Source organism: Salmo salar, chromosome 22, assembly GCF_965601325.2.
Source record: "Salmo salar chromosome 22, fSalSal1, whole genome shotgun sequence".
NCBI classification, from domain to species: domain Eukaryota; kingdom Metazoa; phylum Chordata; class Actinopteri; order Salmoniformes; family Salmonidae; genus Salmo; species Salmo salar.
This window is the reverse complement of record NC_138312.1, coordinates 38,174,631-38,188,006: the sequence shown is the minus strand read 5'-3', so window position 1 is coordinate 38,188,006 and position 13,376 is coordinate 38,174,631. Positions and strand designations below refer to the sequence as shown.

The 13,376-nt window shown below is 44.8% G+C and overlaps 1 protein-coding gene across 1 annotated transcript in view; it reads left to right on the top strand.

The window, feature by feature from the left end:
- The window catches only part of LOC106583567 (citron Rho-interacting kinase), a 62,926-nt gene that overhangs the window by 22,304 nt on the left and 27,246 nt on the right, over nucleotides 1-13,376 (top strand). Inside the window, 18 exon segments of the mRNA XM_014167915.3 lie at nucleotides 2,489-2,659; nucleotides 2,815-2,868; nucleotides 3,145-3,198; nucleotides 3,804-3,944; nucleotides 4,071-4,196; nucleotides 4,763-4,858; nucleotides 5,119-5,235; nucleotides 6,433-6,542; nucleotides 7,623-7,797; nucleotides 8,240-8,437; nucleotides 8,680-8,733; nucleotides 8,869-9,066; nucleotides 10,462-10,655; nucleotides 10,949-11,084; nucleotides 11,267-11,371; nucleotides 11,600-11,740; nucleotides 12,071-12,178; nucleotides 12,565-12,763. Coding sequence (XP_014023390.2) covers nucleotides 2,489-2,659; nucleotides 2,815-2,868; nucleotides 3,145-3,198; nucleotides 3,804-3,944; nucleotides 4,071-4,196; nucleotides 4,763-4,858; nucleotides 5,119-5,235; nucleotides 6,433-6,542; nucleotides 7,623-7,797; nucleotides 8,240-8,437; nucleotides 8,680-8,733; nucleotides 8,869-9,066; nucleotides 10,462-10,655; nucleotides 10,949-11,084; nucleotides 11,267-11,371; nucleotides 11,600-11,740; nucleotides 12,071-12,178; nucleotides 12,565-12,763 — 2,377 coding nt within the window.

Here is a 13,376-nt window from a genome sequence, read left to right as displayed (position 1 = left end):
TTGCTTTGTGCACGGGGGCATTGTCATGCTGAAAGAGGAAAGGGCCTTCCCCAAACTGTTGCCACAAAGTTAGAAGCACAGAATCGTCTAGAATGTCATTGTATGCTGTAGCGTTACGATTTCCCTTCACTGGAACTAAGGGGTCTAGCCCAAACCGTGAAAAACAGCCCCATACAATTATTCCTCCCCCACCAAACTTTACAGCTGGCACTACGCATTTGGGCAGGTAGCATTCTTCTGGCATCCGCCAAACCCAGATTTGACGTCAGACCGCCAGATTTTGAAGCGTGATTCATCACTCCAGAGAATGCATTTCCACTGCTCCAGAGTCCAATGGCGGTGAGCTTTACACCACTCCAGGCGATGCTTGGCATTGTGAATGGTGATCTTAGGCTTGTGTGCGGCTACTCAGCCATGGAAACCCATTTCATAAAGCTTCCGACAAACGGTTATTGTGCTGACGTTGCTTCCAGAGGCAGTTTGGAACTCGGAAGTGAGTGTTGCAACCGAGGACAGACGATTTTTACATGCTTCAGCACTCGGCGGTCCCGTTCTGTGAGCTTGTGTGCCCTACCACTTCGCAGCTGAGCCATTGCTGCTCCTAGACATTTCCACTTCACAATAACAGCACCTACAGTTGACCGGGGCAGCTGGAGCAGGGTAGAAATTTGACTAACTGACTTGTTGGAAAGGTGGCATCCTATGACGGTGCCACATTGAAAGTCACTGAGATCTTCAGTAAGACCATTCTACTGCCAATGTTTGTCTATGGCATGGCTGTGTGCTCAATTTTATACATCTGTCAGCAACAGGTGTGACTGAAATAGCAGAAACCACTCATTTGAAGGGGTGTCCATATACTGGTAGATACTTTTGTATAATATAGTGTAAATGCTAACTAAGGCAACAATGGGTATGCAAACCAGGTATTGAACAAGTTTGGTTCTTAGTCTTGTTTAGTAGGCTATTTCCAACGTGCAATTCAGTCATCATGACTGATTGCATGAACATTTCTAAAGGCTTTCCGCAAAAACCTTCCCAATTAAATGTTGACTGCAATGTAGGCCTACCTGACAGAATGATATAATGCTGACTCATGTCAATGGGGAGGGCATTTGTTTTGCTCAATTTAATTAAAAGGCAACTACACCCTCCAATTTTTTTTCGATTTTTCCCAGACCTCAAAAATGGTCTCCTGATGTGGTTTATTAAACATTGTTGTGGACATCAGTGTGAAGATCTGAAAAATCTAAAGAAAAATATAGAATTTCACACACAGGACCCACTTCTCCAGACACCACTACACCACGGCATAGGGCCGATTCGAAAGACAGCAGTCCATTCACTCGGACATAATAAGCCAATAGGTCCCAATCATAAGAATACAAAAACAACCATTAGGCAAAGCATTTCCCAATCGAAATGTACCACTATTACAACGCATTGCAAAAAAAACATTTCATGTTTAACACACAAAGTAACCACTGATCTAAGGTTTAAATGCAGCAATGTTTCACACAAGTTATTTTCAAAAAGATGGCTAACAACAGCACGCGTGCTGCAATAAAAACCACAGTTCCACTCACCAGATGATGATAATTTGAAACTTAACTTCTTGTTGAAAGTTATTCTTGAAAAGGGAGAAGCTAACAAACTAGCAACAACATCCTCGTCCATAACACCTGCTGCAGCCACTGCAAACTAACCTACAACAAAAGCTAGCTAGCTAGAACTTTGGAAAACTGCTGCTCACTATCGGACAGTGACCGGTTGGCCTTTAAGAAGGCAGAAGTTTGCATTCATTTTTGTAAAAACAGTCCCACCATTACAAGTCAGTGTGATTGGTTGATTCTTCTGTCACTCCAAAATGTTGCCCTAATACATTTGAATGGCAGATGCATTCTATCAAGCTTCTGATGGCCTGCTTGGCAATGGCTGACTTAGCTAGCTAGGTAGCTAAATGTATCTCCCCAGAGACCACAAATGAAAAATCCTGATTGGATCTTGTTTTCTCTTCAGCGTTACCCTTTGATTTCTAACAAAAACTGAACAGATTAAAACAGAACATAATTGAAAATAGTGATATTATTAATCCTTAGAATTTCTATGAACGCGTAGAAGACTCTTATTGTTCCCCACTGTGTTTGGGTTAGTAAACATTTGTAGAGTGGCTCTATTTGCCCTCAGCATGCATTTTTTTTAAAGATCCATATGTTTTTTCTGAAATATGAACACAGAAGTACTGCACATTTTGAACTCTTATTGTGGTGATGATTTGACAAAATTAGTCATGGTCTTGAATTGGACTCAACATTTTCTGGTCTCGGACCTCTCGTCTCCCTCCCGGTCTCGGTCTTGACTCGGTCTCACCCCCCTCTCCAGTCTTGGTCTATACTCGATTCGCTCCGGTCTTGAATAGGTCTTGCTTTAGGTGGTCTCGAACATAACACTGTATATTATTAGTCTCTTCTTTTGCCATCTGCTCCAGGAGTACCATGCCCAGCTGGAGGAAATGCAGGTCACTATTAGACAGCTGGAAGAGGACCTGTCGGCCGCCCGACGCCGTAGTGACCTATACGAGTCAGAGCTTCGAGACTCCCGGAACACTAGCGAGGAACTCAAGAGGAAGGCTGTGGACTACCAGCAGAGAATCCAGAAGGTAGGTGTGTGGTGTGTGTGTGAGTGCGTGCATGTTTGTTTGTTTGTTTGTTAAACTGAGTAGGCCAGGAGAGGAGGTTTTTCCTGTGTTGCCACTGAAAGTAATCTACAGTGTTGTGAACTGTGAATGCTAACATGTCTGCATGTCTCCTCAAGGCGAAGGAGCAAGGGAAAGCCGAGGTAGAGGAGCTTCTTTGCAAACTGGAGAAGGTATGTCCTAATGTCCTGTCCATGGATGAACTGTATTGCTGAGGAGATAATAGACAAGGTGCTCACCTATACTCTTCAAACTGGTTAGGTTCTGAATCCTCGTTTTGTAAAGTCCATAGGGAATGAAATGGATAATATCAAAAATGTATGTATTTCCTTGCACTGATGCGTTTTGGCCTCCGCCTTCTTCAGCATGCAGAGATTGGGTCCCATTATTAATAGATCAATTTCACACATTGACATTACAGTCAGCTAATCTTTCATACTGTTTTTCAGACCAATGCTGAACAGCAAGTGAAAATCCAGGAACTCCAAGACAAACTTTCCAAGGTACATTTTCTATTGTTTTCTTCTGACGAGACACACTATGGGAATTGCTTGAACTGATAATTAGAAATGTTGTTAGATATTTGCCAAAAAAGGTTGACCTATCCCTTTAATGGACCCAAATGAATAGTTAGTCATCAGCTGTCATCACTGTTGTCCAATAGGTACATAGCGCTGAATAGTTTTGATGTAATGAGTCATTGACATTCACAATTGACAGTGGTGAGAAAAACATTTTCTTGGCTAAATGCTCCCGAGTGGCACTGCATCTCAGTGCTAGAGGCGTCCCTACAGACCCTGGTTCGATCCCGGGCTGTATCACAAACGGCCGTGATTGGGTGTCCCATAGGGTGGCACACATTTGGCCCAGCGTTGTCCGGGTTAGGAGAGGGTTTGGCCGGGGTAGGCCGTCATGGTAAAATAAGATTTGTTTCTTAACTGACTTGCCTAGTTAAATAAAGATTAAACCCATAAATAAAAAGCCATTTATTTGCATTGTGTCATGCCCTTTGCTCCCTCTGTGTTGGAAAACTTGGCATTGAAAATTAATGAAGCCTAAGGGGCATTGTTGTCTCCACACACTGTTTCATTTGACCCTTGACCCCCAGGCGGTGAAAGCCAGCACAGAAGCCACAGAGCTGTTGCAGAACATCCGGCAGGCTAAAGAACGTCTGGAGCGGGAGCTGGAGCGCCTGCGATGCAAGGCCGACCCCAGCGACACCCTCCGACGACGTCTCAGAGAGACCGAGGTACAGACTAGACAGTCATATTTGTGATTGTTTGTTTTATTGTTTGTATTGTAATATCCATGTATTTCAGTGTCGTTGACTGTCCTGTGGGTATTATTATGAACTTGAATGTCGTGTGTCCTGCAGGAGGGTAAGAAGACCCTGGAGAACCAGGTGAAGCGTCTGGAGATGGTGGAGCGGAGGGAGAACAAGCTGAAGGACGATATCCAGACCAAATCCCAGCAGATCCAGCAGATGGCTGATAAGATCCTGGTGAGAGATAAGGGATAAGGCTCCTCTTAATACGCTGACTCCCCTCCACTCCTCTATCTCTCTCTTCCTTACCCCCTTATCCCAGAACACAGGGTAGAGTGGGCACATACACACACAGTCGAATACATATGCACAGTCGAACACACACACACACACACACACACACACACACACACACACACACACACACACACACACACACACACACACACACACAGGGAATACCCTTCTTGCTGCCCCATGGTATGCACACACACACATTTCTTTCTCTTGGGATGTCCCACCTGCTGTCACGAGCCACAACAGATCTGCCGCTCACACAGGGGAAGTCTTTCCTTACACATTCACACCGGCTGGGCTGCACTCCAGCACGAAAGGCCACCGCTACCACTGTGTCATGGACAAACAGCTCTTCCAAGCGAGTTTCTCTGTCATGGACTTAGTGACAGTGTGGATAGTGCTTTCATCATCCATACTGTGTTTCCTTTCATGTTCATTTTGTAGTTTCTTCTTGTTACATTGTGTACATTGTGGATATTCATGGCTGTGTGTGTTTGCTGGTACAGGAGCTGGAGGAGAACCTGAGGGAGACCCAGTCCACAGCCCAGCGGATGGAGGCTCACCTGGTGCAGAAGGAGAAGCTCTACGAGGACAAAATTAAGGTAGAGTGGACTTTCAGTCATCCTTGCGACCTGCATGATGAGCAGGCTGTCTTTCTATATTCAAAAGTGTGGACAAGTCAGCTACCTGGTCACCTGGCTTTGTTGATCCCCTTCAACCAGGGGTCATGTTCAATACGGTAGACCGTGGCAAAACAATGTTTGCAACTGAAAAACATAAATCTGTGTTCTTATTGGACATGGTCCGGTAGTACCTCCGCATTTCACTGTTTCAGTTTTTCTCCCTGCTGAACACTACCCAGGTCCTTGAGGGCCAGATCAAGGTGGACCTGGCAGACAAGGAGAGCTTGGAGTCCAAACGGGCCCACCACCAGGAAGAGGCCCGGGAGAAGTGCAAGCTCCTAAGTGAACAGAAAGCAGTAAGGACCATTTTCACAGAGATGTATATAAATAATACATTGTCAGAGAAAGAAGTAGAACACAATCTCATCAATTCTGCTCCAGCCTTATTTCTCCTGTTCAATTCAGTGATCAAACAGTGCTAAGAAACTAACATGAAACATGGCGCTGCCTCAAAAAGTTTTAAGTAGCGTACTCTGCACTTTTTAACTGACTGCACTTTGAATCTAGTTATTTAAAAATGTTCTTCACAAAGCTGTGTTGATTGTCCATACAGTAGGTGCAGGACTGTGTAGTGCAACAGTGCTTGCATTTTGGAGAGGAAAATTCTGTGCAAAGTGAACATTAATGTGAATTCAATCGCTTGTGTGTAAGTCGGTCAGTCGCGAGACTGTAGATAAAAGTGGAGATGAGAACATTGAATGAAACGCATCATAAGCTGCATGTCATAGAACAGGAGCAAGCTGAATAAAAGGGGCCGTGTATGCAGGAGCCTCAGATATCTCTGCTACAGCTTGTGATTGTTTGAGGACAGATTCTCTGACATATTTATGGGCTAAGTTCTGTTTGTTTTCTTTGGCGCTACGCTCAATTTGTCAATGTGAATCTTGTGGAGGTTAAAGGCTAGGATCATTCCGAGTATTCTGTTACACCGGGTCACTCTGCAAGGTCTGTAATCTGGTTAATGTGATAGACTTGAGTTAGCTCCCGCTAATAGGCTTTTGGACCAGAACCAGAGCCAGACGACATTTGACATTGACAGAAAGGGATTCTGGCCTGCATCTAAATGTAGCTTTAGCCTATATATTCTATTATTTTAGCGTTTCAATACAGTAGCTACAATCAGAGCCATATGTTTAATTTATATGGCTTTTATATTTAGTCCCAGTCTGAATATATGGGTCTGGCTACAATCTTCTACCATTTCTTAAACAGTTTCAAATGGCTGTGTTTTGATGGAAGTGATGAACAATGAACAGATTTTTTTGTGTGTGATGAAAGCGTTTGCCTTCATAAATAGATAGGATCACTTTGCATCCACGTCTCAATTATTGTGATACAGTGCTGCCTTGTGACATTTTTCACACCTGCCCTGGAACAGTTTTCAATTTATGTTCCCTTAAATTGAAAAGTAGAAATGCATTAAATGTGTTTTTTATTTCACATATTATTTCAAATATGTACATCAAAGAGTGATGCACTTCCTTTTTTTCCAGACTATCAACGCTATGGACTCCAAGATGAAGAATCTGGAACAACGGATCGCAGAGCTCTCCGAGGCCAACAAGCTAGCCGCTAACAGTAGCATCTACACCCAGAAAAACTTGTGAGTACTAACAGTAGCATCTATATCCATAAAAATCACGTGACTGTGGTGGCCTTCAACTGGGACTCCACACCCAACTAAAACCTCATGCCATCCCTTTAGAGAACCAAAGTTGCATACAATATCAAATAAGTTTACTATTATCCCCCAAACAATGCATTTTGGGTTGAAACCTCAATGGTGTCTGTCTGTCTGTCTGTCTGTCTGTCTGTCTGTCTGTCTGTCTGTCTGTCTGTCTGTCTGTCTGTCTGTCTGTCTGTCTGTCTGTCTGTCTGTCTGTCTGTCTGTCTGTCTGTCTGTCTGTCTGTCTGTCTGTCTGTCTGTCTGTCTGTCTGTCTGTCTGTCTGTCTGTCTGTCTGTCTGTCTGTCTGTCTGTCTGTCTGTCTGTCTGTCTGTCTGTCTGTCTGTCTGTCTGTCTGTCTGTCTGTCTGTCTGTCTGTCTGTCTGTCTGTCTGTCTGTCTGTCTGTCTGTCTGTCTGTCTGTCTGTCTGTCTGTCTGTCTGTCTGTCTGTCTGTCTGTCTGTCTGTCTGTCTGTCTGTCTGTCTGTCTGTCTGTCTGTCTGTCTGTCTGTCTGTCTGTCTGTCTGTCTGTCTGTCTGTCTGTCTGTCTGTCTGTCTGTCTGTCTGTCTGTCTGTCTGTCTGTCTGTCTGTCTGTCTGTCTGTCTGTCTGTCTGTCTGTCTGTCTGTCTGTCTGTCTGTCTGTCTGTCTGTCTGTCTGTCTGTCTGTCTGTCTGTCTGTCTGTCTGTCTGTCTGTCTGTCTGTCTGTCTGTCTGTCTGTCTGTCTGTCTGTCTGTCTGTCTGTCTGTCTGTCTGTCTGTCTGTCTGTCTGTCTGTCTGTCTGTCTGTCTGTCTGTCTGTCTGTCTGTCTGTCTGTCTGTCTGTCTGTCTGTCTGTCTGTCTGTCTGTCTGTCTGTCTGTCTGTCTGTCTGTCTGTCTGTCTGTCTGTCTGTCTGTCTGTCTGTCTGTCTGTCTGTCTGTCTGTCTGTCTGTCTGTCTGTCTGTCTGTCTGTCTGTCTGTCTGTCTGTCTGTCTGTCTGTCTGTCTGTCTGTCTGTCTGTCTGTCTGTCTGTCGTGGCAGGAAAGCCCAGGAGGAGATGATCTCGGAGCTGAGGCAGCAGAAGTTCTACCTGGAGTCCCAAGCGGGGAAGCTGGAAGCCCAGAACGCCAAGCTGGAGGAGCACCTTGAGAAGATGAACCAGCAGGAGCAGAGCAAGAGGAGCCGTCTGCTGGAGATGGAGACCAGGCTCAGAGAGGTCAGAGTTGAAGTTAATTGAATAAGCTTTATTGATCCCCAGAGGGGAAATTTAATAAATGGGAGAGGATCCAGAGGAAAGGAGAAGGGGCCACTTGTATGGTGCAACAATAAGACTTTATTGGCTGGTTTCCTAGACACTGATTAAGCCTAGTCCTGGACTAAAAACCATGCACATCTCCATTGAAAGTGATTTCTAGGCCAGGACCAGGCTTAATCAGTGTCTGGGAAACCAGCCCTAAAAGTGTTGACTTTGGCTGACATTTACACAAAGCTACTTGCATGCAACTTCAGTTGCAGTTTCAAGTGATACATCACCTCAAGCAACTTTACTCTTCCAAAGAAACAATTCATACCTGATTAGACCCACACCCATGTATTATAAAATCCAAAGCAAAGCGATGACCCTTTAACCTCTGACCCTTTAACCTTTGGTGTTCTAGATGGGCCTGGAGCACGATGAGCAGAAGCTGGAGATCAAGCGTCAGGTGACGGAGCTGACATTGTCGTTGCAGGAGCGGGAGTCCCAGATCAGTGGGCTACAGGCAGCACGTCATGCCCTGGAGAGCCAGTTGCAGCAGGCCAAGACAGAGCTGGAGGACACCACTGCCGAGGCCGAGGAGGAGATCACCGCCCTCAGGGTAGGAGAGGATATGAGAGGATGTTGGCAGAACAACCAGACAAGTCAGCCTGCACAGCCATACATGCACATACACAACCAACCTGCCTCATGTAAATCACACAAGAGGTCAAGAATAATAATACATAATAATATATGCCATTTAGCAGATGCTTTTATCCAAAGTGACTTAGTCATGTGTGAGTACATTTCAGTTGCGGGTGGCCCCAGGAATTGAACCCATAATCCTTTTTGTTTTTTCAGGCTCACAGAGATGAAATCCAACGCAAGTTTGACGCCCTGAGAGACAGTTGCTCAGTAAGTAGAATTTGTTGGAATTCCAAATGCAGGAAATGGTGGTATAGCATGTTGACTTTTTTGTGCATTCAAGCAAAGCAATGAAACACCTACTTATTGAATTCTGTTCGGTTGTGTGTGTTTCCCCCCCATCAGGTGATCACAGACCTAGAGGATCAGCTGACCCAGCTGAGCCAGGAGAACGCCGAGCTGAACCGACAGAACTTTTACTTATCCAAGCAGCTGGATGAGGCCACGGACGAGACGGACGACCGCCTGCAGCTGGGGCAGGACGTGGACCGCCTCCGCCGCGAGGTGGCTGACCGAGAGATGCACCTCAACAACCAGAAACAGGTGACAGACGTTTGCTCATCATTTGTTCTCTCTAACTTCCTGAATGTTTGTTGAATGTTTGTGATACTACGTTCAATGACTAAAGAACAGCTGGACCTGGGGCTGGGAGATAAGGCCAAAATATCATATCATATGGTATTTTTCACTTTTTTTACGGTATTTTATGTTTTAGATTAATAAAAGTTCTAAATTTGCTTTATGAGTAGTGCGTGACCCTAGGGTGGCAACACATATATTCTAAATGATTTCAATGGGTCTTTCTCCATTCTGATTGTTTTATACTGTTCAATTCAACTTCAACCTAAAATAATTCCCTGCATTTCCATCCATTTCTGCATTTCCTGCACTCATTTGAGATCATTTCCACACTCCCACGATATGGGCAAAAATACTAGGCCTTATTTTTAACTAAATGTTGCAATTGCGATTTAGATCAAAACACTTGGGTGAACTTTTGGAATCATGGAAATATAATGTTTATTATAATTATATAGATAGAATATAAATAATAGTGGGCACTTTGAATACAGTGTTGCTTGACATGACAGTGAATGAAAATGCCATGGACGAGTTATTGTGACAGGGTTGAGGAACCAAAGTGATGTTCCATGTTTCCTAGGGGACCCTATAATCTTTGGCTACATTAAATATTTATTCATATAGCCAACCATGCTTCGCCTATTCCTCATTGATTAAGAAGATACTGTTGCACAAACAACATGCTGAATTAGTGCTCCACCAGCACTGGTATCAGGCTGTATTAGCTAGCTACGTTTGCTCTGGCTAGGTAGCTAGCCAGCGATTAGCATTAGTGGCTAACACGATTTAGCTTAACTTGCTAATAAAATGCAAACTAGCTGTTTGCAGATGTAAGAAACACAAACTAATATTGTAATTATAGAACGCTTGTGGATTTATAATAAGATCAAATTGGAAACAACATTGTTGCATTGTTGCATTGACCATGCAGACTGAATGAAAGTGTCTCGTTGTCAAGCAACAACAAATGCGCTCCTTGGGTGACTGGGGGTGGGACTCGGTCTGTGTGGAGAGAGAGAGAGAGCGGAGAGGGATGACTCAAGTAGTGGAGTAAACTATAAAAATGGACGTTACATACGTATCACATTTAACAAACCAAACATTCAAATACCATTATAGAAGGTAAAGTAACAACCCAAACCGGTCCATGCATCAATACCGGTATATAGAAAATAAGAGGTATACCGCCCAACCCTAGCTGGACCTTGAGATGTATACAGACTCAGCATAGGAAGCAACAAGTGTATCAGGTCGTTATTGCAAAAGAGATTGTGTTCTCAATGTTTTACCTGGTTACATAAAGGCATACCTAGTTACATAAAAACAAAATAAAACAAGTGACTGGTGTGCCTGTAGAACATTGAGACTCTGAAGACGACATGCAGCATGCTGGAGGAACAGGTTGTGGAGCTGGAGAGTCTGAATGATGAGCTGCTGGAGAAGGAGAGACAGTGGGAGGCCTGGAGGGGAGCACTGGAGGACGAGAAGAACCAGGCCGAGAGAAGGACCCGAGACATGCAACGCCTGATGGCCAACGACAAGCAGAACAGGCAGATACACACACGCACGCCGGGTATCATACACACACGTAACATGAGCAGGCATTATACACACACGCACAACCGTTAATATATACACAAATTCACATGTGTCATACACACCCATACCATCATACATACACACATCATACATAGTACATACACACGTGCTCATCTCATATTGACATTCGCAAAGGCCGGCACACAAAACACACACTGCCATCTCACAGACTAATCATACAAACATTGCTTCCTACCAACACACAGTTGTGCACACACAGTGAATGTTATGTTTGTGTGCTCAGGCTGCGTGCAGACCAGCGCAGTACCGAGTCTCGCCAGGCAGTGGAGCTAGCGGTCAGGGAGCACAAGGCGGAGATTGTGTCTCTGCAGCAAGCTCTGAAAGAACAGAGACTCAAGGCTGAGAGTCTCTCTGATACGGTGAGTCTTGTGTAGAGCGTGACACTAGCAACGCCAGGGTTGTGGGTTTGATTCCTGTTGGGGTCAAATATACAAAAATAAATATGCAATGTAAGGCACTTGGATAAAAATGTCTGCTGAATGGCATGTTATGTTATTATGATTATTTTACACACATTTTGAATCTGTATGTTTATTGTCAGCTGAATGACCTGGAGAAGAAGCACGCCATGCTGGAGATGAACGCCCGCACCCTGCAGCAGAAACTGGAGACAGAGAGGGAGCTGAAGCAGAGGCTAATGGATGAGGTAGAAAGTACCCCACAATGCTCATCTAGGATAAGTTTTGCCTTTTAAATCATAATGAATAAGGTAACATGGACATAGGGGGGCTGATCCTAGATCAACACTTCTACTCTGAAACTTTTTGTGAAGACGAGCCCTATTGAGATAGGACTGTAAAATAAAGAGTTAACAAAATAGCTTTTAGCTTGTCTTGGAATGATGTGTGTTTGTGTGGTGATCTGCCCACCACAGCAAGGAAAGCTGCAGCAGCAGATGGACCTACAGAAGAGCCACATCTTCCATCTGACCCAGGGCCTGCAGGATGCTCTGGACCAGACTGACCTGCTGAAGACTGAGAGGACTGACCTGGAGTACCAGCTGGAGAACATTCAGGTGACATTACGCACACTCCCACTTAGACTGTTATTACACTGCTGAGCTGTACTGGCCTGGCCTGGGAGGTATTCATTAGGCACCAAACGGACTGAAACAGGGAAGGACTACGTGGTCTTGTCCAATAAGAAATTCTCATTTTCGTTTTCTGTGGCAAAACACTTTTAAAAGTATTCTGTTGTGTTCCCAAATGAATATGACCCAGATTACGCATACATCCGCCATAGTTGCTGGAACACAGCTGCTACAGCTAGTTCAATTTGAGATGTTAGCTGGTACTCTTATATTGAGGCTGATTCTGAGATGTTGCTCCTCTCCCACCACACACAGGCTGTCTATTCTCATGAGAAAGTCAAGATGGAGGGCACCATTTCTCAGCAGACCAAACTGATTGACTTCCTACAGGCCAAAATGGACCTGCCCACCAAGAAAAAGAAGGTGAGAGAACTCACTGCTGGAAATGTGGTAAATGGCAGAGTCTGCATAGAAGCAGATATTTATTTTTCTTCGAGAGGTCACTCACTACACACACAGATTTTTCATTTGTCGTGGTCCTGTGTAGCTCAGTTGGTAGAGCATGGCACTTGCAATGCCAGGGTTGTGGGTTCCCATGGGGGACCAGTAGGAACAAATCTGAAAATGTATGCACTCACTACCGTAGGTCATTCTGGATAAGAGCAACTGCTAAATGACTAAAATGTAAAAAATGTAAGTGTTATGTCAATGAGAATGAAAACAGAGACAATACATTGTAATGTTACTATATGTGAGAGTGATGCTAACTCTTTCTGAAGCTCCGTCTAACCCTCTCTTTCTCCTGCCAGGGTATCTTTGGGCGGCGTCGTGAGGAGCTGGGGCCCAATGGGAATGGAGCTGGGGGATCCGGGGCCCAGGCTCACCCGGCGCTGCCCATGCAGTACAGTGACATGAAGGTGGCCCTGGAGAAGGAGAGGACACGCTGCTCAGACCTGGAGGAGGCTCTGCAGAAGATGAGGATAGAGTTGAGATCACTAAGAGAAGAGAGTGGGTGGTGTCGCCAACAACCTATTGTAGGATCTATTCATCTATTCATATTCATAAAGCCTCTCAGAGCAGGAGTGCTAATCTAGGATCAGATGCCCCCCTGTCCATGCAATATTATTCATTATGATCTAAAAGGCAAAACTGATCCTAGATCAGCACTCTTACTGTGAGTTGTTTGTGAATATATTCCCTGATGGTTGTCATAGTGTTTGGTTCAAATCCTGGACTGTATCCTGTCCTTTCGTTGAACTTCTCACTGATCTAACATGATATTTGGGAGAGCAGTCCAGTGGAAAGATGTCTTAATTCAGGGAAGTGAGAATACGTTTTTGAAGTATTTGAACACGGTCATTGTATATTGATGATGGGGACATGAAGCAACATTTCTGGTGTGCCAGATATGTACCCAAAGGCTAACGTTTCCCCTGCCTTCCTCCCTGGGGGTGGCAGGTAGCAGGGCGGGTAGGAGCGTTGGGCCCGTAACCGAAAGGTTGCTGGATCATATCCCCGGGCTGACAAGGTAAACATTTGTCGTTCTGCCCCTGAGCAAGGCAGCTAACCCACTGTTCCCCGGGCGCCGTGGATGTTAAGGCAGCCCTCCGCACTTCTCTGA